Source organism: Sus scrofa, chromosome 6 (genome assembly GCF_054392235.1).
Source record: "Sus scrofa isolate SSC_HxYL_T2T_F1_AM1 chromosome 6, Sscrofa_HxYL_maternal_Yorkshire_Landrace_v2.0, whole genome shotgun sequence".
Lineage (NCBI taxonomy): Eukaryota > Metazoa > Chordata > Mammalia > Artiodactyla > Suidae > Sus > Sus scrofa.
This window is the reverse complement of record NC_139388.1, coordinates 112,672,180-112,694,600: the sequence shown is the minus strand read 5'-3', so window position 1 is coordinate 112,694,600 and position 22,421 is coordinate 112,672,180. Positions and strand designations below refer to the sequence as shown.

Sequence of the window (22,421 nt, the reverse complement as noted above, 5' to 3'; positions counted from 1 at the left end):
CTTGATTCTGTTGAGGCCACACCAACACCTCAGACCTTGAAATTCCACAGGCATATGAGACCCACCCCCCAAACCCAGGGCAACAGCCGTGGCTTCTCAGACCTGGGCCTCTGTTGGGCTGGCTGAACCCAAACAGCCCTGGGGGCCTAGCAGAGACAGGCATGTGGCAGCAGGACCCCAGAGGCCTCGGAGGATGGTATTTAGGGGGTGGCGGGGGTGCAGCTCACACAGTCAGCCTATGAGGAACCTGCCAGCTCCCGTCTCCAAACTCCAGGCAAAGGCGTTAGCAGGGAGCCCAGGGGAGGGGTGGAGGAGCAGGGCTGCCCTGGCTTCTCACAGGGCCAACACCTGCCTGCAGGAGGCGCCCTGCCATGTCTGGGCTGAGCACCTCCCACCCACCCTTAAGCCAAGATGTGCCCCAGACCCTCAAGAAGGGCCTTTGACCACTTGGGTCAGGTAACCCTGTAACTCCCTCTGTCCATGTTGGTAGCTAGCACCTGTGCACAAGTGTGACTCCTTGTGCATGGGGTCAAGTTAGCAGAGAGAGTTTCTTGGGATCATCAGTCTATGGATTTGCCCGTGTGTGTGTGTGTGTGTGTGTGTGTGTGTGTGTGTGTAGGGCAGTGACTGTTACCATTAAAACTATTCATTTTACACAAAGTCAACCTTCTGCACACTTTGTGCTCTTGCACACGGGGTCTCCCTCCCAAGGCCTAGCAGGTCTGCTCCTTCTCAACCCTGTGTTCACTTTTGATGCCACCTCCTCAGGCCAGCCTTCCTGGAAGCCCACCTCTAACCTCTAACCCTCCCTGTCATTTCTCACCACTTTTTTTTTTTGGCTGTGCCCACAGTGTACAGAAGTTCCCGGGGTCAGGAATCAAACCCATACCACTGCAGTGACATGAGCTGCTGCAATGACAATGCTAGGTCCTTAACCCACTATGCCACAAGGAAACTCCTTTCCATTGTTTTTTCTTTTTAAGGCTACACCTGTGGCAGTGGAAGTTCCCAGACTAGGAGTTGAATTGGAGCTGCAGCTGCCAGTGTATATTATAGCCACAGCAACACAGGATCCGAGCTGCCTCTGTAACCTACACCTCAGCTTGTGGCCAACACTGAGCAACTCCAGGGATTGAACCTGCATCCTTACAGACACTGTGTTGGGTTCTTAATCCACTGAGCCACAACAGGAATCCCTCCTTCTCATTTTTGTAAGAAAGTTCCTTCCTCACCCTTCTTACTACAGGGACTTGCCTACTGTTCACCGACTTCCCCACTCACTACACCATTGAGGAGAATGGGCGCTGCGGCTGGTCTGTCTGTCCTCTGCTACGTATAAGGAAGCTCCTGGCCTGGCACAGCAGGGCCTCAGTCAATACTGGTTGGATGGACAAATTCTATCCCTGTTACTCAACACACAAATAAAGCAAGCAAAACCCCCACTCTCACTCTTGCTCCTGCAATTTCAGTGCAAAAACGCATGGGAAAGAACCTAGAATCCATGTCTGCTTCTAGACAGGAAGCCTCTGGGAGCCAGTGTGAGGCACTTTATAGCCCACGACACATACCTCAGTGCTGAAAAGTGGACGGCCCACGTTTTATCCAAGCACCAATATCTGTGGCCGGAGGAGAAGACGTAGGTCTTACGAAGCTGACCAGGCAAATGTAGTTCATGGGCAATTTCATTCTCTGAAAAATGGACTATGACAGGAAGCACAGGCTACAGACTCAATGTGGGGAACTGAAAAATGACCCACTTGGGATCATAAAACCAGTAGGGTAGGACATATACGCTGACCTGGCAGGTCATCAAGTGCACCGTCCGAGGAGGAAAAATGATCCCTGTGCACAGGCGCGCACATATAGACTCCAGCCCAGAACCTCGAAGCTCGCAATTAAATCATTTAAAGAAAGAAAAAAAAACAAAACAAAACACCAAGCCACACTGGCCAGACAGCAGGCCTATATAAGGAGAGGTTAGTTATCACCAGACAAAACAGGTCTGCAGAAGAGTTCCCACCAAACCTCAATGCCAGTCAAAAACAGCGCCCCTTCTCATTCTCTTGATTACCCAGAAATTTAAGTTGTTGACCCAGAGAATCATTTTCACGTCCTACCCTAAGGTCAGGGGTTCTGCCACTGTCTGCGGAGGGATGCAGAGTCAGAGGCACAATAAGAAAGGCACTAAGCTTGGAGTTCGAGCCTCAGCCCCCCACTTCCTGTCTGTCAACTGTGAAGCCTCACTCAGACTCCCTGAGCCACAGTTTCCTGCCCGAATTACTTAATATATAGAGTGAATGTTAATAAATAAAGCAATAAATAACACAAAGATTCTTCCCTGTTACCCAAGTCGCGACCTTTTAGTTGTTCCCTCCATGACATCCGGGCAAGGATTCTGGTCATTTACTGGACACTTGTTATGTGCCAGCTTATATGAATGAGCCTTAGTTTTTAGAAAGTAACTAATCTAACAGGTCACAGGTGGGGGAAAAAACTCTACATGGATGTTTTTTTTTTTTTGTTGTTGTTTTTCAGGGTTAGGAGCTGGAGACTAAGGATGGAAGAGAGAGGAGCCAGGGCAATTTTCGAGACATTGTCTTTGGCAATTCATTCAGACTCAATATGGATTTTAGAATGATCTCTGAGCCATCTGCCAAATTGCAAGAGGACGTATGTTGAAAATAATCAGTGAAGGCCTGAGATCTGCCTGGTGTTTCTCTGATGGTAGCTACTTGCCAAATGCTCAGTGAGGAGAGAGGCTGGGGGCTGGGGTCCCAATGCTGAGAATGCTAAGCTTAAAGGGAGGGCTCCGATGGCCTTTGAGTGCATGGGGTTGGGCCCCATTTGCCTCTGCAGTCCCAAGAGCCTAGAACAGAAAAAGGACCCTCTGCTCATTCCTGGGCCATAGCTTCTGACATCAGCCCAGGGTGTGGGGTGGGGCGGGGGGTGGGGGGTGGAGAGCAAGGGAACCAGAGCCGGATGTGCCCACCCGTCTGAGTCTGGTGGGGGTCAGAGGGGCAGTGGGGGGCATCCTGGGTCAGCGGATGGTGTGTGTGATGGGCCTGGTGCAGCAGGATTTTCTGAAAGCCCAGCTTCCCTCCTCCCGCAGCAGCCCGGGCTCTGCCCACCTCCACGTCAGGGCAAGTCTGCCCGGTGAAAGTATACAGGCCCTACTGGTGTCTGAAGAAACAGCGGCCAGAGTGGTGGGAAACGGTGGTCAGCCAAAAGCAGAAACCAGAATTACCCAAAGGGAAAAACAGGAAGAGCCCGTGAAATAAAAACGGCAAGGAAAGGTTTTACATTTTACACCCACATTGTCCTACTTTCACTTTCCCAGGAGATGATTCTGTCATCCAGAGCCCAGTGCCAGATGTTTGCTCAGAGTGTGTGCAGAGGCCCACAGTCACCAAGGAACTCCAAACAGCTGAACTTGAACTTAGCACTGCTAGTGATGGGCGTGGTTGGTCCTCCCCTGCCTAGTGGGGTCCATGCACACATAACCTCAGAGGTGACCTGCCTCCTGACCTGGCAGCTTTTGCAGACATGGACGACTCAGGGTTCTCAACCCTCTGAAGGGATGTCCCCTGGCCAGGTAGTGGGAAGAATCCTGGATGAGATGCAGGTGCAGGTCCTTCCCTGAATGAGCCACACTGGCAGATCCTCAAGAAAAGCCAGGCAGGGCAGTGTTTGGACAAACCCCCAAGCCCAGGAAGAGCCGCTGTCCATTGAGGCGAGGATGCAAGTTCTCTGAGGAGGCTGAGGGATCAGCTGCCTGACCACCCTCCACTGCTACTCACCATGTATGAAGGGAAGATCAGAACTCGCTTGTGCTTGCCGCAAGGCCACTGGGGGTCATCCAGGAGATTAGGGTCATAGTCCATGAAGTCTCCCAGGTCACTACCTAAGGATCACATGCAAGGTGATAATGAGGCAGCAGCGGCTGGGTGATTGCCTAGTGCAACATTCAAGTGAAGAAAGACTGGCTTCAGGTCCCTGAGCTCAGTCCCACTGCTCTCTCTGATGGTCAGCAGACGCCTCTGCGTGCCACTGGTGTGTTCCCCCCCGCCCCCTCGCCAAAGGGGCTCACCAAACACTTAATCTCTGACAGTTTTTTTTTTTTCAATTTTAGAAAATTATGCATTCATTTCCCTGACCTGAAAGACCATAACACCTCACAAGCATGAAAGATGCCATGAACACTGATTACAAAATGCGGCACAGAAAAGGCTCATTTTCTAAACCTGTAGTTCACATGAACCTCAAGCCGTCCCTCATGAGAAGTGCATTTGGTGTAAATGGTTCTGGGCAGGCTACGGGGTCCGATGCACCCAGACCAGAGCGGACACCAATGCAAACATCAGTCAATGACCAGAGGCGGCCGGGAACATCAGGACGGGGCTTCTGATCTCAGCCCCTGGACAGGCCTAAGGAACTTCACCTGAAATTTCTCTGAGAGTAGAAATAATCCTGCCTCATAAAGCATTTTCCTCCCTGTGTCAATTCTCACACAGGCTTGTGCAGGTAAAGCTGGAAGCATCCAAGTCTTCTGTCTGCTGAGAAGCTCAGCCACTGTAAGGATCATAAAAGTTCTCACACCTGATCCTGCGTTTACACCCCAAACCTCTGAAGAAAGGCCTAACTTCACTATGAAAATGCAGGTGAGAACCAGGTAATCGGAGCGACGTGGCACTGAATGGTGGAGAGAGGCTGGGGCGTCCAGCCATCTCCGCCAGGTGGCCCGGGTGCTGCTCCTCATAGGAACTTAGGGGCTGGCAACTGAGGCTTCTCATGAGCAAGCTTGCCCAGTGGCCTGGCTGTGAGCCTGCGTGGCCTGAAGTCAGGCAGCCCCAAAGTCATGTCACCTGCAGGATAAGCTGTCCTCTGACACATACGGGGAGACCTGGTCCACATTGTCGACCCAGGTGCTTCCTGCCGCCACTACCTACACCAGCCAGGTCCCAGCTTACCTGTGTCCAGGCTCCCCTGGGTGCTACTCGCCCGTCCTATGGAGAGGCTTCGGTGGCTCAGGGTACGGAGCTGGGAGAAGGAGGACGTGGAGTCTAAGGTGTTCCTTCGTGTTCCAAAGGCATTCGTGGGTAACAGAAACTGGGTATAAGAAACAGTCTGAAAAGGGAAGACAAACATGGGCCAGTGAATAATCCCAGGCAGTGTTAGGTTTGCCTTTTGACCAAGCTGTGTTGCCATGCCCAGTTTAGATCCACATTCTCACGGCTGCAATTCTAAAATCCAAGGAGATCCGAAAGATGAAATTTGTTTTGGCACTCATTTGTGCCAAAACCTAAACTCAACTGACCTGAGGCCATCCACAATTTTAATCTATCCCACTTGGCTTGAATATTCTGGCTGTGGGGCTGAGATGAGTGTATCTGATAACAAGGTACCATGTCAGGAGTTGCTGAGGTTTGTCTAACACAGGAGGCATATATTGTGTGTAGAACTCCTTATAAACCACCAAGTGCAGAATTCTAGAACATCAGGCCCCAAAAGTCTGACCAGGGACTGTTTCCTCCTGTGTTCCTCTGGTAGATGCTGTGTCTCTGATGCTCATTTTACTGCACCCTCCCCCTGCCTCTGTGAACACTCGGGCTTCACGAATGAAGACATAGCACGTGTCTCTTTCACCTATTTGGGGAAACACGACCCACGCACCTATGTGTGCACTCAGGGCCGATGCCATTCAGGCACGGCAGTGACTAGCTGTTCTGCAGGAGGGGTGACAGGGAGGTCATTTGCCACCCTGGCAGCTTCACCTACAAGCAAACCACACTGGAATGACGTTCCCGGAGACACCTTGCGTTGTCTCCATAAACAGGCTTTGGGAGGGTGGACGGAGACGGCCCGGATCCAGCACAAAAAGGTCAACTTCCTATTTCAAACTTCACTCCTCAGATTCCAACCCAGCAGCGCAGTGAACTATGGATGTGGGGCGGGAATGTGACAGCTAAGGCCGAGGGACCCTTAGGCTCTCAGGACCAGGAGACACCAACAACACTGCCTAGTAGTGGGAATGCGACATGCCACCACCCTCAGTCCACACATGTTCAAGCCACCCGCCGCTCCATCTCAGAACATGCATGCGTGCATGTGATAAAGGAAACCCACAGTTTCAGATACTCAGGGTCCAAAAATATTAAATCGAAAATTTCAGAAATAAATCGTAAGTTTTCAACGGTGCGCGTTCAGAGGAGTACGTCCTGCCCGCGACGAGAATCATCCCTTTGTCCAGCTCATCCCACCCCTTAGGCACGTAGGTCTCTATCGCCGTGTCGCAGGGCTTGTGTTTGAGTGACATATTTTACTTAACAATGGCCCCAAAGCACAAAGTAGTGATGCTGGCAACTAGGATATTCTTACTGTGCCTAATTTATAAATTAAATGTATCAGAGGTAGGTATAGGGGACAATGGTATACATAGGGCTCTGTCCTCCCCAAGGTTTCCAGCATCCACAGGGGTCTGGGTACGTATCCCTGAGGATGAGAGGGGAACACAGCACTGGTCAGGACTGCGCATCCCATTGTAAAGAAATGGAGAAGTCGCTGTGCTGCTCTTTTTTTTTTTTTTCCTTTTGATATTTTTGCCTTTTCTAGGGCTGCTCCCAGGGCATATGGAGGTTCCCAGGCTAGGGGTCGAATCGGAGCTGTAACTGCTGGCCTACACCACAGCCACAGCAATGTGGGATCCGAGCCACGTTTGCAACCTACACCACAGCTCACAGCAATGCTGGATCCTTGACACACTGAGTGAGGCCACGGATCGAACCGGAAACCTCATGCTTCTTAATTGGATTCGTTAACCACTGAGCCATGATGGGAACTCTCTTGCTGTGCTGCTCTTTACCCCACCTGCAGGCTGGGGAGTGGGGACGGGCTGGTGTCACGCACACCGAAACGCGCCCCGCACCCCGTTCCCTACACCACGAGCACGGTCATGGTCCATCACACAGCCTTTGCTTCCTGACCACCGCCCCCCCGGGGATCACACAGACTCGTGGCCTAGAAGTCAGGCAGCCTTACCTTCCCGTCTGCACCCAGCTCCACGCCTTCCAGGCCGACGATGTCTTTCAAGCTCACGGCTCCCGCTGATTGTCTCCCTCCATCCAACTTCACATCCCTGGCGGGGATAAGCCAAAGAAAAAAATGCTTCTGGTTGCACCCAAAGAGCCACAGAGATGTTGACTGATGGGACAGCACGGTCATACTCCCAGAAAGAGGCCCTGCCTGAAGGGACCCATTCTTTGTCCCTCCTTTGTGGCTTCTCAGCAACACTCATGTGATAGAAATGACATGCAACCAAACAGAGAGCCTGAACATGAGAGCCAGGCTCAGAGGCCAATGGGTTACTGACATCTCCCCAGTCAGCACGATGGGAACTCCAAGTACTCTAAGGGAGTCTCCTTGGGAGGCCATGGCTCTGCCAAGCTCAAAGTGTCTCTGGAGCCCCTTTTGGAATCAACACTAAGGTCATGCAGGAGAAAAACATAACCGACCCATCCCAATCTTCAGACTTTATATATTATCCAGTGCAGGTGAATGTATGTGAGTGTGTGTGTGTGTGTGTGTGTGTGTGTGTGTATTTAATTTTTTTAACCGTCAACACTTATTACTTTAATCAGTGTCCCCCCTCTTCAGGTGCTTTCAAACATCAAACTCACCCTGAAGGATAATTCAGAACGGGACAGTAACTCATAGAATTGTCTGGTTTTGGGGTTTTTTTTGGGGGGGGGTCTTTTTTTAGGGTTTGGTATATGGAAGTTCCCAAGCTAGGGGTCGAATAGGAGCTGCCACTGCCGGCCTATATACCACAGACACAGCAACGCAACGTCCGAGCCGTGGCTGTGACCTACGCCACAGCTCACGGCAATGCCAGATCCTTAACCACTATGTGAGGCCAGCGATCAAACCCAAACTAGTATCCCAAACTAGTATCAAACCCAAACTAGTATCCAGCGATCAAACCCAAACTAGTATCCTCATGGATACTAGTTGGATCTGCCACCATTGAGCCACGGTGGGAACTCCATAGAATTGCAAAGCCTTCGTTAGAAGGTGCAAATTACCCCATGGAGAGCTCTAAAAATGTTCTGAGCAAGAGCAGTGCTCTGGGGATGTCTGAGCTCCTCCTCCGCCTCTGCTGGGGACCACACTCACTGAGGGCTCTGGGGTCCAGGGTGATTTAAGTCACTTCGCTTCATAAACATGCTGTGCCAACAGAGACCTGCATTCCAGTTACTGATCTCAAATCTGAAGCTGGAAGGATCAAAAGGGCCAGAGCAGAGCAGGGCTCAGCAAGGCTGCCAGAACCTCAGGACCATAGATCCCCAGAGACCATGGGCCCTGAAACCTCAACTCCTAAGTAGCTGATCCAGGCAGCTCTCAAAAGACCTCCTCAAACAATGAAGGATGGAGATGATGACATCAGGGCACAAACAAAGGGAAACGCCTACAGAGCAAGAACCTGAACAAGTTGAGGAGGCAAAAATAGCGGTGGTGGGAAAGGATGGAGGGGCCCAATGGTGGAAGACCAGGAGGTGAGCTGGTACAAAGAAGCAGAGCGTGGAGTTTTGCTAAAGGATCCACAGCATGCTTCCGTGGACTTCCTGCTTTGCCAAAACCTAACTGAGCGAGCACATGCCACAAATTCCCAGCTCCCGAACAACTGTCTCCTTGTTTCTACTTCACCCAGATTGAGAATGTTATTTAGGACTGAAACTAATACAGAAGCAGGGAATATCTTTATGGGGAGAGAAGATCAAAAGAGATAAGGAATATTAAAACAGGCCCCTATTGGAGTTCCCTGGTGGTCTAGCAGTTAAAGGACCTGGTATTGTCACTGCCTTGGCTCTTGTCACTGCTGTGTCTCCGGTTCGATCCTTGGACCAGGAACTTCTGCATGCCGTGGGCGTGGCCAAAATGAAATGAAATAAAATAAAACAGGCCCCTAGTAAGAGTGTTCCTGGGAGTTCTCTGGTGGCTTAGTGGATTAAGGATCTGGCATTGTCACTGCTGAGGCTCAAGTTTGATCCCCTGACTTGGGAAACTCTGTATGCTGAAGGTGGGTGTGTGTGTGGGGAGGGGAAGGAATACTCCTGGATGGAGTGCTGGCTGCAGGCAGGGACAGAGTCTCAATCCCTGTCTGTAGCCTGTGGACACAGTCAGTGTCTGATGTGTAAAGGTGCCTAAAGAAGCTTCTACCAGCAGAGGTGGCCTGACTCATTATAGTCCAACAGAACCCTCTGGAGGGATGGAAACCTCCATCTGAGCTGACCCACAGGGCAGCCACGAGCCGCATGTGGTGCTTGAGGTGGAACTGCATTGCTAATTTTGGTGAATTTGAGTTAAAATGTGAATAGCCATATGTGGCTAGTGGCTACTGTACTGGACAACTAAGGAACCTTCCCACAGTGGCCTGGCCCCATCTGCCCACTGCCTCAGGGATGTTTCCATCCCAGGCCCCAGCTCACAGAAGGAGAGACCACACTGGGAGCCCCAGCACGGGCGGGAGAGGGGCAGGGCCTGTGGGTGGAGCCAGTATAGCAGGACCACCCTCGGTGGGGAGGAAATGAGGACTGTGGGGTCCATGATCACAGAGGATCCATGCTATGCACGCCACCAGCACCCCAGGAACAGGGCTCCTGGCTGTGATAAAAATTCACATTCTACATGAGACACAGAGCTGCACATCCCTTTACCCCGAGGGGCCATGGGGACAGGGGCCATGAAGTTTCGGCAGTGCCAGAGCGCACTAATGGACAATACGCAGCAGGGGCTCCCAAGTTCATGGCATTCTAGGTCCTTTGTGCAACCTGGAGGGGAGGAGCAGGTGGTGCCCAGGGAATAACTAAGTCTGAGCTTCCCTCCAGCCTTGTATAAGGGAGTTTATATGATTTATAATATGTAAACTTTTTTTTTTTTTTTGGTCTCTTTTTTCTTTTTTTTTAGAGCAGCATGTGGAGGTTCCTAGGCTAGGGGTCTGATCAGAACTGTAGTGGCTGGCCTACACCGCAATCACAGCAAAGCCAGATCCGAGCCACATCTGCGACCTACACCACAGCTCACGGCAGTGTCAGATCCTTAACCTACTGGTCAAGCCCAGGGATCAAAGCTGCGTCCTCATGGATGCTAGCCAGATTCGTTTCCACTGAGCCACGAGGGGAACTCCATATATTATGTAAACTTTAAAAAAAAAAAAATGCTACACTTCTTGCACACTGAAGCTGGAACACTAACTGCTTGTAGCCAAGCGGGTATTGGCTACATTTCCACTTCAGAAATTTCACTGACGTGGTTATAAATATCATGACTGCTCTAGAAAATTGACTGCTTCGTGGTGGTGACTGAGGGCACACACATTTCTATTTTTTCTGCTTCAGATTCAGGAAGAGGTTGTCACTAACTTCGGGTTTGCTGTTTTGGTGGAACTGAATTAAGGGCGCCCGTGTACATACATCCGCTCGCACAGCCACGTGTTCATGGAAAATGAAACACATCTCATCTATGTCAATAATGCCAGTCCCTTTAACAGCTTCTATTGAGACTCTTGGAAACGAAAAAGGACATCTTTCACAAAGAGGCTGACAAATTTCTCTAGGGGCCTTAGCTAAGTGTTCTCGTAAGAATTGCTGAAACTGTATACAGTTGGCCCTTCGTATCCACAAGTTCCGCATCCATGGATTCAATCAACCTCGGATAAAAATTATGCGGAAAAAAAATTCCGGACAGTTTCAAAAAGTAAAACTTGAATTTGTGGTGAATGTGCAACTGTTTACATAGCATTTACACTGCATTAGGTATTATAAGCAACTAAAAGACGATCTGAAGTACAAAGAGGATGTGTGTAGATTATATACAAATACCATGTCTTTTTTTTGTGTGTGTGTGTGTTTTTTGCCTTTTCTAGGGCTGCTCCCTCGGCATATGGAGGTTCCCAGGCTAGGGGTCAAATCAGAGCTGTAGCTGCCGGCCTACGCCAGAGCCACAGCAACGTGGGATCTGAGCTGCGTCTTCCACCTACACCCCAGCTCACAGGCAACGCCGGATCATTAACCCACTGAGCAAGGCCAGGGATTGAACCTGCAACCTCATGGTTCCTAATCGGATTTGTTAACCACTGAGCCATGATGGGAACTCCTACTATGTAATTTTATATAAGGGACTTGAGCATCTGTGGATTTTGGTGTCCCCCGGGGGCCCTGAGGGATGACATTAACGAGAACCATATGACTTTGCTGTTGTTTGTTTTGATCTACATGAACAGCAACTTCATATTGCGGCACGTAATTTACACACAAGGTAACGGCTCAGGCCTTACCTGTGAGTGTAAAGCAAGCAAGAGATGCGTGTTCTCAATGCCCCAATGTTCTGGAAGCCAAGGACTGGAGTCGACTACAGAAAGGAATTCTCATTGGTGTTGCTGGTTCACCCAAAGAGAATCTTTTTAGAAACGCCAGTGAAAAAGAATTAAGCACAAGTCCCAGAGGAGTAGTGATGAATTCTTGATGTTTTCTTTCTAAGATCATCCTTCTGAATTCTCATTAAAATGGTGCATGGAAATAGAAATATCTCTTTGGCTCAAATGCCAGCATTAACCCTCCAGGACCAGGAGATTGTGCTGGATAACAGAGCTGCAGCTGAAAGTAATTAAAAGCAAACTGAAGTTGGACTTTTCTGTTTCTTTGAAAAGCCTAGAAGATTTTTTTCCCCCAGATACCTCTGGAGTTCAAACATTAATTTATTTATGTTCTACCTCCTTCTAAAAATGGAATGAAGGCAAGTTCAAATACCAGATGTGGATATTGCCCAAAATTGCATGCAGCATGCATTAAGGTTTAAATGCTGTCATTTGCACTCAGAGACAAACAGGGTCAATCAGATCATAGAAGAAAATCTCATTTGGGCAGATATGCTAGGAGACCCCTGGTTAATAAAACCGTGGACAATGCAAAGATATGATTCCTTTTCTTCCACAGGCCTGGGTGACACTGCAACTTGGACTCCTTTAGCTGTGAGAGCTCATTTCTCATTCTATTCAAGTTGGTTAACTTTTGCAGAGGCTGTAGCCACAAACAGGCTTTGAAAACTCAGCACAAAGATTTTTTTACAACATGTGGCCGATGAGGTTGGGGAGCAAGTGGGTTGGGGAGAAGAGGGAGATGAAAGCAGAAGATGAAAATGCTTTGGGGGACACAGCCACCCAATCAGCAGTCACACCCTTAAGCAAGGAGTGGAAATCTAGGTTGGTTCTTCTGGGGGTGTAAACCCATCCTTCACAGGATAGCACTGGAAGTTATTTATTTAACACAGCGCTCTTATAAAAGCCCGTAACATCATGGTTGGAAACCCCCTGGACCACTATCTTAGTTTTGGTTCTCACGGCCATGAATGCACATGATTTCACAACGGTGGAGTCATCTGGTCAGAGCAGATGGCCTCTCTAGATATCCTGGTGCCCAACGGGGGTTGCCCAGGTTGCTATTAACCACACAATGGCCAACTCCTGATTTCATCTTGTGTAACAGACAAAATGATCTTTTTTTTTTTTTTTTTTTTTTTTTTTTTTGGTCTTTTTAGGGCCGAACCTATGGCATATGGAAGTTTCCAGGCTAGGAGTCAAATTGGAGCTGCAGCTGCCGACATATGTTATAGCCATAGCAACGCCAGATCTGAGCTGCATCTGTGACCTATACCACAGCTCACGGCAACGCCAGTGAGCAAGGCCAGGGATCGAACCCACATCCTCATGGGTATTAGTTGGGTTCTTAACCCAGTGAGCCTGGATGGGAACTCCCCAAATGGTCTTTCATCTCCTTTTCTAAAGCTCACTGGGCCATAACACATGAACTGATCAGACAAGATTCCCTATTTGATAACCAAAAATTTAAATAAGTCCCTTTCTTTAGGGAGCATATGAACCAATATTGGTCTTAATTAAAAAAAAAATACAATTTACATACTTAACACCTGGGAAGTAGATGGGAAAAGCGTGGGTGTGGGATCAATTAAGTAGTTTCCAGGGCTTTCTACTTCCAAGATGGGGATGACCTGACTTCTACCCGGGTCATTCCACTCAGGGTGCTCTAAACTCAAGACACTGGAATGCTGGCTTGGAGCTCCACTGGGCATTTGCTCTTTAAAGGACCACAGTTGATTGAATACTTTGAGATGTAAATAATTTAAAAGCCAATTAAATATTAACAGGATTTCCAGATCCTTCAAAAAGAAAAGGGAGAGAGATTTGCTGCGTAGAAGGCAAAACTTGAGCGCTGTATTAGGAAAGAAAATACCACTTGTGAGCTAATTTTAATTAAGAGATTACACATCTAGAGTTCCCACTGTGGCGCAGCGGAAAAGAATCTGACTAGGAACCATGAGATTGTGGGTTTGATCCCTGGCCTTGCTCAGTGGGTTAAGGATCCGGCGTTGCCGTGAGCTGTGGTGTAAATCACAGATGAGGCTTGGATCTGATGTTGCTGTGGCTGTGGCGTAGGCTGGCGGCTGTAGCTGTGATTGGACCCCTAGCCTGGGAACCTCCACATGCCTCAAGTGCGGCCCTAGAAAAGCAAAAAAAAAAGAGGTTACACATCCACTGGAACTCAACCATAGCCTAAGAGGTCCTGTTTGTCGCCTCTTCCAACATGGTGCCATCTTGGACTGGCTCTGCTTCCTTGTCTCAGAGCAGAATGTTATAACATCACAGCCCGTGGAACAGGGCCCAGAACTGACAGGAAAAAGCAAAATCAAAGCAGCTTTCAGTCTAAAGTCCAGCCCCTCTCACACTCAGCACTTCATTGATAAACCACCCCTCCACCCCCTTAGGGTAAGTGAAAGACAATGAAGGGACCTTAACGCAGCTAACACCAAAATCTTTGTCTAAAGGCAGCGCCTATAAACAGCGGGGTAATCGCATGATTCATCCATGAGATCATTCCTGAATCTGCCTCTCTGTGGAAATTTGCTTGGTGTGAGGAAAGAAACACAATTTGTGAATGTGCAATTTTCCACAATGAAAAGAGATGTGTTTTTTTGGGGGGGGGGGGGCAGGGGGAATGGGAGGGGAGGAAGGGGAGGATGGGCTGGGAGCCAGGCAGGCAGCATTTCGGCTTGAAGGCCCTCTCTAAGAATAGAAGAAGCTGTTCTCCCGTCACAAAATGATCAACTCAGGAAATGGACCCAAAAGGATGACCTCATCTGAAATGCCCCAATGCCAGAAAGCTAAGGACAGAAACGCCACGTGGAAACCACTATTTTAAAACATGCCCCCGAGAGATACGTTGGGCTGCACTGGGAAGCCCTTTTCTTCATCACACCGTCTGATACATTGAGTAAAACTAACCGAGTGACTGTCATTCAATCAGGTATGGTTACCTAAATGGGTTTGTAACTATACCCACCTTCAGAAACTTTTTTATTTTTTGTTGAAATCACTAACTTGGTTCTTTTACATAGCCCTGAGTCACAAGTTAACTGGGTTCATTATTCCTTCTGGTTGGATCCATACATACAGAAATACCTACTGATGACCATATGTTTCAGGAAATAAGAGCCTATGGGCACCCATTTCACCCCCCTGATGCACAAGGACAAACCTGGGACTGGTCCTCAATGCAAGGCCTGCATCTCTCACTCACTAGTGGGTTCTTATCCAAAAGCTCTTGAGTCGGCCCTCTGGAGCGCAACATGCATGTTCCCACAGACACGATGTTCTAACAGCGATGAGCCTACACAGTGCCCTTTCGGCCCTCAATATAACAGAACTAGCCCAACAGCACAAGCAGGAGCTGTGGCTGTAGGAGCACTGGGTCAGAGGGTGGAAGAGGTCAAGAAATAAGAGAAAGTTGGGTTTCTTGTGGTTTCCCAGTTTGGGGCTGACACTGTAACATCAGAAAGGAGGTCATGTTTGCATTATTTCCACCGCTCTCTCTGAGCCTCCTCTTCCTTCTTAGGACTCCAGGAGCCTTCCTCCCAAGCTGTTCCTGTTTTTCACAATTTCCTCTCTACTTCTGAACCCACAGATTCCTTTACAGCTCCCAGATTTTCCACGCCTGGTCCCATGGCAATGGCGCAGCTGCCCAGAGGATGGGGTGAGGGCTGAGGCGCGTGAGGAGGGCGGTGGTCCTTGAAGGGCGGAGGGGCTGTTAATCAAGTGGGGCCTGCCTACCTAGGAAAGGCAAGCACGTTGCTTGCAATTCATTTTATAAATGGAGGGTCACCAAGCCAAACCACAAATCCACGCTAGAAAAGAGAAGGCAGTGACTAATGTGGATAAAAGGCAAAAAGACTCAGCCAGGCCTTGGCAAGGGTCGGTGGAGAGAAGAGATGCTGGTTTTAGGCTGGGACTCTTCCCAGAAAATGGCATAATTTACAAGCTTAATCTGAGAAGAGTGTTTACAGCTATGGGAAAGGTTTGATGTTACAGTTATAGTGAAAAAGACAGGCAACATCTGTTCCTCTTCTCGGCAACCAGCTTCCAAAGCTTGTTTTGAAAGGTGGGATCTGGCAGAGACTCTTTCCACCAGCAAGAAAGATCAAAACAAAACAATCATCTTGTCATATTCCACACGAGCACATGTACGAGAGGGAGAAAAAAAAAAGACTGGAAGGAAATAGACCAAAACGTTAACGATGGCTCTGCGATGGGGCTCAGTAAATTTTATCTTCCTTCTATTTTTTGTACTTTCCAGATTTCTAAAAATTAGCATGTACCATTGGGGAAAACAATTTAAAGACCAAGGAAAAGCAGATCTGAAGATGAATCCCTTAGGTTTGTAGAAACACTCACTGGCTAACCCATTAGGAACGGGGCTGAGATTTGCTGTGTTGGGGCAGATCTAAAGGGTGATTAAGTAGCTCAGCAACCAGACGAACACACTGCCAAAGTTAACATTTAATGAGTATATGCTGCAGGCTGATGGGGTGCTCGGAGCGTTCGTATGTATTTTTCTACCTAATGCTCTCAAAATGCCGAGGCTGACATTATAGCCAATTTTTAATTTTTTTATTTTAAAAAACATGTAATGATTTGTATTTTTTTCATTATAGCTGGTTTACAGTGTCTATCAATTTTCTACTGTAATATAGCCAATTTTTTAGACAAGTAAGCCCAGGGCCAGAAAGGTTAGTTCATTTGCTGGGACTCAAATTCTACCTGACTCACGGATGCGCTGGACGCTATGGCCAAGAGGAATGGAGTGGACATGAGTGGGCCTCTTGTCCCTGTTCCCACTTTTCTGGAATAACCCTGAGGTTCAGGGTTTATTTATTGATGTTCTGTGCAAACCTGTGTTGGAAGAATGGTTTCTTCAGCTAAAAGAGAAGTCTGCAAGCCTCAGGGCTAGACAGTCTCCAAGTTCCTTGGAGTTTTGAAAGTCTATCTCTGGAGCTCCCAGCACCTGGTGTTAGCTGGCCAGATGTCCATGTCAGATGCCCTTTCATGAATTAGCTGGGGACCCCCTGAGGAGAACAGCCACAATGCCCTTATGTCCAGGGGGGCCTTCCACACCCTGGGAAGTTGTTTCTGATCATTGACCTCAGCCAGGAGGCCTGTTCTTAGGAAGGGCCATCCATCCCTGGCAATGACTAGGGGGACGCTGGGCAGAGGTATCAACAGTAGCATGTCAACAGGAGAAGCCCTGGGGTGTGCTGCACGGGCTCCCAGCTGTTCCTCAGTGTCTATACCGGGTTGTCTTTCCAGGATTGTCTGTGAACAACCCCAAGTCCACTCCCTGCCACGCCAGCCATCAGTGAGGAGCCTGTGGTCTGAGTGTACCCCACCCTGCCTGGGCCCCTCCAGGCCCATCACAGGACCTGTGGGTTCATGTGACAGGCACCACTCTGAATTCCCTCAGGGAAAGAGTGGGGACAAAGGACAGTGATTAGAAGTATCAAATGACGGAGTTCCCATTGTGGCTCAGTGGTAACGAACCCGACTAGTATCCATGAGGACGCAGGTTCAATCCCTGGCCCCACTGAGTGGGTTAAGGGGCTGTCATTGCCACAAGCTGCAGTGTACGTTGCAGACATGAATTGGATCTGAGGTTGCTGTGGCTGTGGTGTAGGCTGGCAGCTGCAGCTTTGATTTGACCCCTAGCCTGGGAACTTCCATATGCCTCGGGTGCAGCCCTAAAAAAAAAAAAAAAAAAAAAAAAAAGACGTTTCAAACGATATTTTGAGAAATAAGAAAGTGTATTAAGAAAAAACGTACTTAACTATAAAAAGCCCTGTCACCAATCACGTCTGTTTCATGCTGTGCACAATAATCCTCCAACGTAACTGCTCAGCACACTTATTTGCACGTGTAGGGTGAAGACAGCAGAAGACCCTTCCCAGCCCTGGAACTGCTTCCTGGTGGCACCTGTGAGTCAGCCTGGGTGCGGCTGGGAAGGTGAGAGGAGACTCGAGCGAGCAGCCCTTCACTGTCACGAGCACACGGCCGGGGTCTGCACTGAGGGTCTGCACTGCATGGACACCTGGAGAACATGCCCAGATCCTCTCTCTCCACACAACTTCCTATTCTGCAGGCAATAAACAGCCACGTGGGAGAATGACAGAGAGCACTGTCCAGCCAAGGCTCCGCCCAGAGATGCCTAGGGCTTACCCTTGGAGAAGCCTAGGCTGCAGTGTAAACCGGCCATCTCCAAAGCCTTTAGAAGGTCACCACCCAGCACCGCAGCCACCGGGTCCCTGGGAGGTGACCCTCCTGTGGCAGATGGTGTTCCGTGTCACCCAGATGCACACCTGTCAGCCAGAGCCACCTGCGTGTTGCTGGTCTGGAGCCAGCAAGCCCAGTCCTGATGTGCTGATGGTGCAGGGGACACACTGGGCATGAGCCCTCCCAGGACGACCTCTGTGGGGTCGGCTGGCCCCAGAGCAGAGCCTACAGCCAGCCTGCCCGCCCTACCCCTGCCTCTGCCACTGCCACCAGCCTCTTGCAATCTAGCTAAAGGGCCACCTTCTGTAGGGAGCCCTCCTCCTCATCCCTCTGGATTCATCCAACTCATTTCCCTGTGCTCTGGCTGCACAATGCGTGGGACTGGATTGTTTGCTCTTTTATTTACTGCTCAGCTAGTTTACTAGCTTGCTTCTGACGCCTTCCATTAGAGGGTGAGCTGTGGGAGGAACAGGGCATGTTCCTGTTCACCACTGATCTCTAGATGCTGCCTAGAATGTAGTGGGTTCCACAGACTTTGTGTGGTGAATGAGTGCAGTCTGCTCTGCAGGGTCAGCACCTGAATGTCTACACAGGAGGCAGGAAGGGGTGGCAATGTACTTGGAGGGGTAGGTGGAGATAGAGGGACTTCACAAAGCACACACCTGGCTTTTACTGTAAACTGTAGCTTTACAGTCAATGTGGATGTTGACAAAGATCTGGGGCAGTTAGGGAGTTCCCGTTGTGGCGCAGTGGTTAACGAATCCGACTAGGAACCATGAGGTTGTGGGTTCCATCCCTGGCCTTGCTCAGTGGGTTAAGGATCCGGTGTTGCCGTGAGCTGTGGTGTAGGTTGCAGACGCGGCTCAGATCTGGCGTTGCTCTGACTCTGGCGTAGGCTGGTGGTTACAGCTCTGATTAGACCCCTAGCCTGGGAATCTCCATATGCCTTGGGAAGCGGCCCTAGAAAAGGCAAAAAGACAAAAAAAAAAAAAAAAAAAAAAAAAAAAAAAAAAAAAAAAAAGATTTGGGGCAGTTAAAGTGCTCTTAGCGCCTGTGTGGGGCTCCCTGGTTGTCTTGGTTTGGTGGTTCCCATGGCTGGCTGCAGGTCTTAGTCATGCCTGCACCCTCCCAGCCTCCAGCGGGGCCCCATACCCACAAGGTGCAGAAGAAATGACCCAACTCATGCATGTTGGAATAAATGGTGGATGGTCATAAAAACCTCTCCTAAGACTGTACTGTCGGCTCTCATCGACTAATGGCAGGAGCCAAAGCAAGTGTTCCGTTCCATTTAAGGCCAAGAACAAAGCTTTGGGGGCAGGGTGGGAGGGAGGGCAAACCAAGATAGGAGAGCAGGACTTGGGAAGCTCCAGTGCAGGACGAGCAGCCAGAAAACAAAACCGGAAAGAGATAAGGCCATCCTGATAGATGCTTTCCATGTTAAGGAGGTTCAAGTACACAGCGGATGAACTTTTGAGTTTCCTGTTTTGAAAACTTTCTCGCGCTGCAGTTGGAACTGTACATTATCCCCTTTGGCGGGGCGGGGGGAGGGTTCTGCTGGTCTGGAATAATCAGGCACATGTGGCCTAGTCCACGTGCATGAGTACAGCAGAAAATATGGGAGCTGGAAACCACAAAGTCAGCAGGCCGGGGCGGCCAGAGTCCTGGGCTGGGAGGTGGCTGGGTCTGCTGGGGGTGTGGGTGAGTGTCACCCCCCTCTCCTTTACTCAGGGGCCTGAGCTATGAGGCAGGGAGGCCAAATCTTGTCATCTCTAAAGTCCTGTCCATCCCTGACATTCTATGACTTATGTCCAGGCCACAGGCAGAACTTTAGCATAAAAGTAATTTTCTACAGTGGAAAAGTATTAGTTACATGGGCTATTTTTTCTTTAAAATTTATATGCATAGAATTTGTAGGATACATATTTCTTTATTTGGGCACAGCTGTTTCCCAATTAGTTTTTTAAAAAATCATAATTATGATGTGGCAGTTATTTATAAATAGGATGTCTGCTCCTTAAAAAATTTCAAAAACAGTGACACAGAGGAAACGAATCCGACTAGGAACCATGAGGTTGCGGGTTCCATCCCTAGCCACACTCAGTGAGTTAAGGATACAGCACTGCTGTGAGCTGCAGTGTAGATCGTAGACATGGCTTGGATCCAGAGTTGCTGTGGCTGTGGTGTATAGTTAATTTAATTTACAATGGTGTGTTAGCTTCAGGTGTACAGAAAAGTGAATCAGATACACACACACACACATGAATATGTATACTTTTTCAGATTCTCTTCATTATAGGTTATTAGAAGACACTGAATATAGTTCCCTGTGCTCTACAACAGGTCCTTGTTGTTGACCTATTTTAAGCATAAGCAGAACTCTTCTTAATCCTGATACAATTACAATATTTTATTTTATTTTTGTCTTTTTTGTTAGGGCCACACCCATGGCATATGGAGGTTCCCAGGCTAGGGGTCCAATTGGAGCTGTAGCCACCGACCTATGCCAGAGCCACAGCAACGCGGGATCGGAGCCTTGTCTGCGACCTACACCACAGCTCACGGCAATGTCGGATCCTTAACCCACTGAGCAAGGCCAGGGATTGAACCCGCAACCTCATGGTTTCTAGTCGGATTTGTTAACCAATGAGCCACAACGGGAACTCCACACAATTACAATATTTTAAATGGTGCTCAGAGTTTCATATAAGAACTTAAGGAGGATAGACTGTAGAAAGAGGCATGTTGTTTTCTCTGTTGAGGGTTATGAAGGACCTGATTATGTGTTTTGTTACAGAAAATTAACCCCTTTGTGCTACGGTTTCCTTACCTATAAAATGGGAAGGAGGGTGGTGTGTCTGAGTTTATTCATGTCTAGGATATAAAAGGTGATGGATGCCCTGGGATCCCACACACTGGTTTTGCTTCTTTATCTGGGGCCATCCAGCAGAAGAGCTGACACATCCTATGAAACAGCCTCCTGAAACACACCAGGCCATCCCAGCAGTGGGAGGAGACCCAGGCTCTGACAGAAACACCCCCCAACCCTCCCATGTCCCCCCACCCCAGCTGCCAGCTAGCACCTCCCTGAGGTGTTCAAAATGGGAATGGCCACTTATTTCCACAAGGGGGTCAAACAGAGACGGTTTGGGTGATGTCTTCCCAGGTAATTTAAGTTACGATGCATTCCTATGGGCTTTGCATAAAATGCAGTGATGCTCAAATTAAGGGCACAGGTAGAAAACTGCCACCCCCATTCTAGAGAGGACCAAGCCCAGGCTCGCAGATGGTATGGGATTTGCCCACATGAAAAGCTCCAAGTCTCCAAGTTCTTCACATGGACCCCCCCACATCTCGTTTGCTATAAGGAATCTAGGGGCCTCGACAGGAGGGACCCACCTGTCTCTCTCTGTGTGCCGGGGCTATGTTGGGTCCCATACGCAGGGAACCTGTGAACCTCAATTAACTTCTAGGAGGCAGATATCGTGAAAACTCCATTTCACAGACGGGTTTCTGTGATTATGGAGCTTGGGAGCCAGAGTGAGTCATGGAAAGCCCTAGGCTGGACAGACTTCAGTTCAAATTCTCGTTCTGCTAGAATATATAAAGAATTCATACAATCCAGAAACAAAAAACCCGATTAAAAATTGGGCAGGGTGTACAGCAGAAAATTGACAGACTACTATAAACCAGCTATGATGGAAAAAATAAAAATCATTAAAAAAAAAATTGGGCAGGGGTGTTGCTGTGGCTGTGGTGTAGCCCAGCAGCTACAGCTCTGATTTGACCCCTAGCCTGGGAACCTCCAGATGCTGCGGGTGTGGCCCTAAAGACCAAAAAAAAAAAAAAAAAACTGGGCAGGGGATATAAATAGACATTTTCCCAAAGACATATAAATGGTCAGAAGGCACAAGATGTTCGACATTGCTAATTATTAGGGAAACACAACTCAAAAAAAGATATCACGTCCAACCTGTTGGAATGGCTATTATCAAAAAGAAAAGGAATAACACATGTTAGAGACGATGTGGAGAAAAGAGAATCCTTGCCTTGTATATAGCTGGTAGGAAGGCAAATTGGTGCCACCATCACGGAAAACTGTACGGAGGTTCCTAAAAAAATTAAGAATAGAACTGCCATTTGACCCAGCAGTTCCACTTCTGGGTATCTATCTGGAGAACATGAAAACACTAATTCAAAAAGCTATGTGCACCCCTATGTTCACTGCAGCATTATTTACAACAGCCAAGATACAGAAGCAGAGATGGATGAATGGATAAATGTGTGGTATACACACACACACACACACACACACACACACACAGAGGAATACTACACACAGTCACAAAAAATCTTGCTACTTGTGACAACATAAATTGACCTTGAAGTTATTATACCAAGTGAAATACGTTAGATGGAGAAAGACAAACAATGAATGATTTTACTCATTTGTGGAATCAAAACAAAATGAAACAAATGAACAAACAAAATAAAACAAACTCACAGATACAGAGATCAGATCACTGGTTACTAGGGGAGGAGGGGGTTGGGGTGAGTGAAATGAGTAAAAGGGTCAGATGTGGGGATGGTCACTAGCCTCACGGTGGCGGTCACTCTGTGGTACATACAGATGTGGAGCTATAATGCTGTACACCTGCAAGTTACTGATTTCTTTATTTAGGCCGTGCCCATGGCATGGGAAGTTCCTGGGCCAGGGATTGAACCTGCGCCACAGCAGTGACCTGAGTCACAGCAGAGA

At 48.6% G+C, this 22,421-nt stretch overlaps 1 protein-coding gene and 1 long non-coding RNA gene across 5 annotated transcripts in view; both read right to left on the bottom strand.

Annotated features, from left to right (window-relative positions):
• The window catches only part of CABLES1 (Cdk5 and Abl enzyme substrate 1), a 111,984-nt gene that overhangs the window by 15,601 nt on the left and 73,962 nt on the right, over nucleotides 1-22,421 (bottom strand). For all 4 annotated transcript variants that reach the window (XM_084964377.1, XM_084964378.1, XM_021097743.2 and 1 more), the window contains 3 exons: nucleotides 7,036-7,132; nucleotides 4,968-5,124; nucleotides 3,798-3,901 (listed from right to left, as the gene is read on the bottom strand). In XM_084964377.1, coding sequence (XP_084820503.1) covers nucleotides 3,798-3,901; nucleotides 4,968-5,124; nucleotides 7,036-7,132 — 358 coding nt within the window. The remainder of the gene's footprint in view (nucleotides 1-3,797; nucleotides 3,902-4,967; nucleotides 5,125-7,035; nucleotides 7,133-22,421) is intronic.
• LOC146402766 (uncharacterized) lies at nucleotides 16,001-21,515 on the bottom strand. The gene is made up of 2 exons (XR_014807816.1): nucleotides 20,307-21,515; nucleotides 16,001-18,431 (listed from the first exon to the last, which is right to left on the bottom strand). It is a non-coding gene; the product is annotated as an uncharacterized LOC146402766 (long non-coding RNA).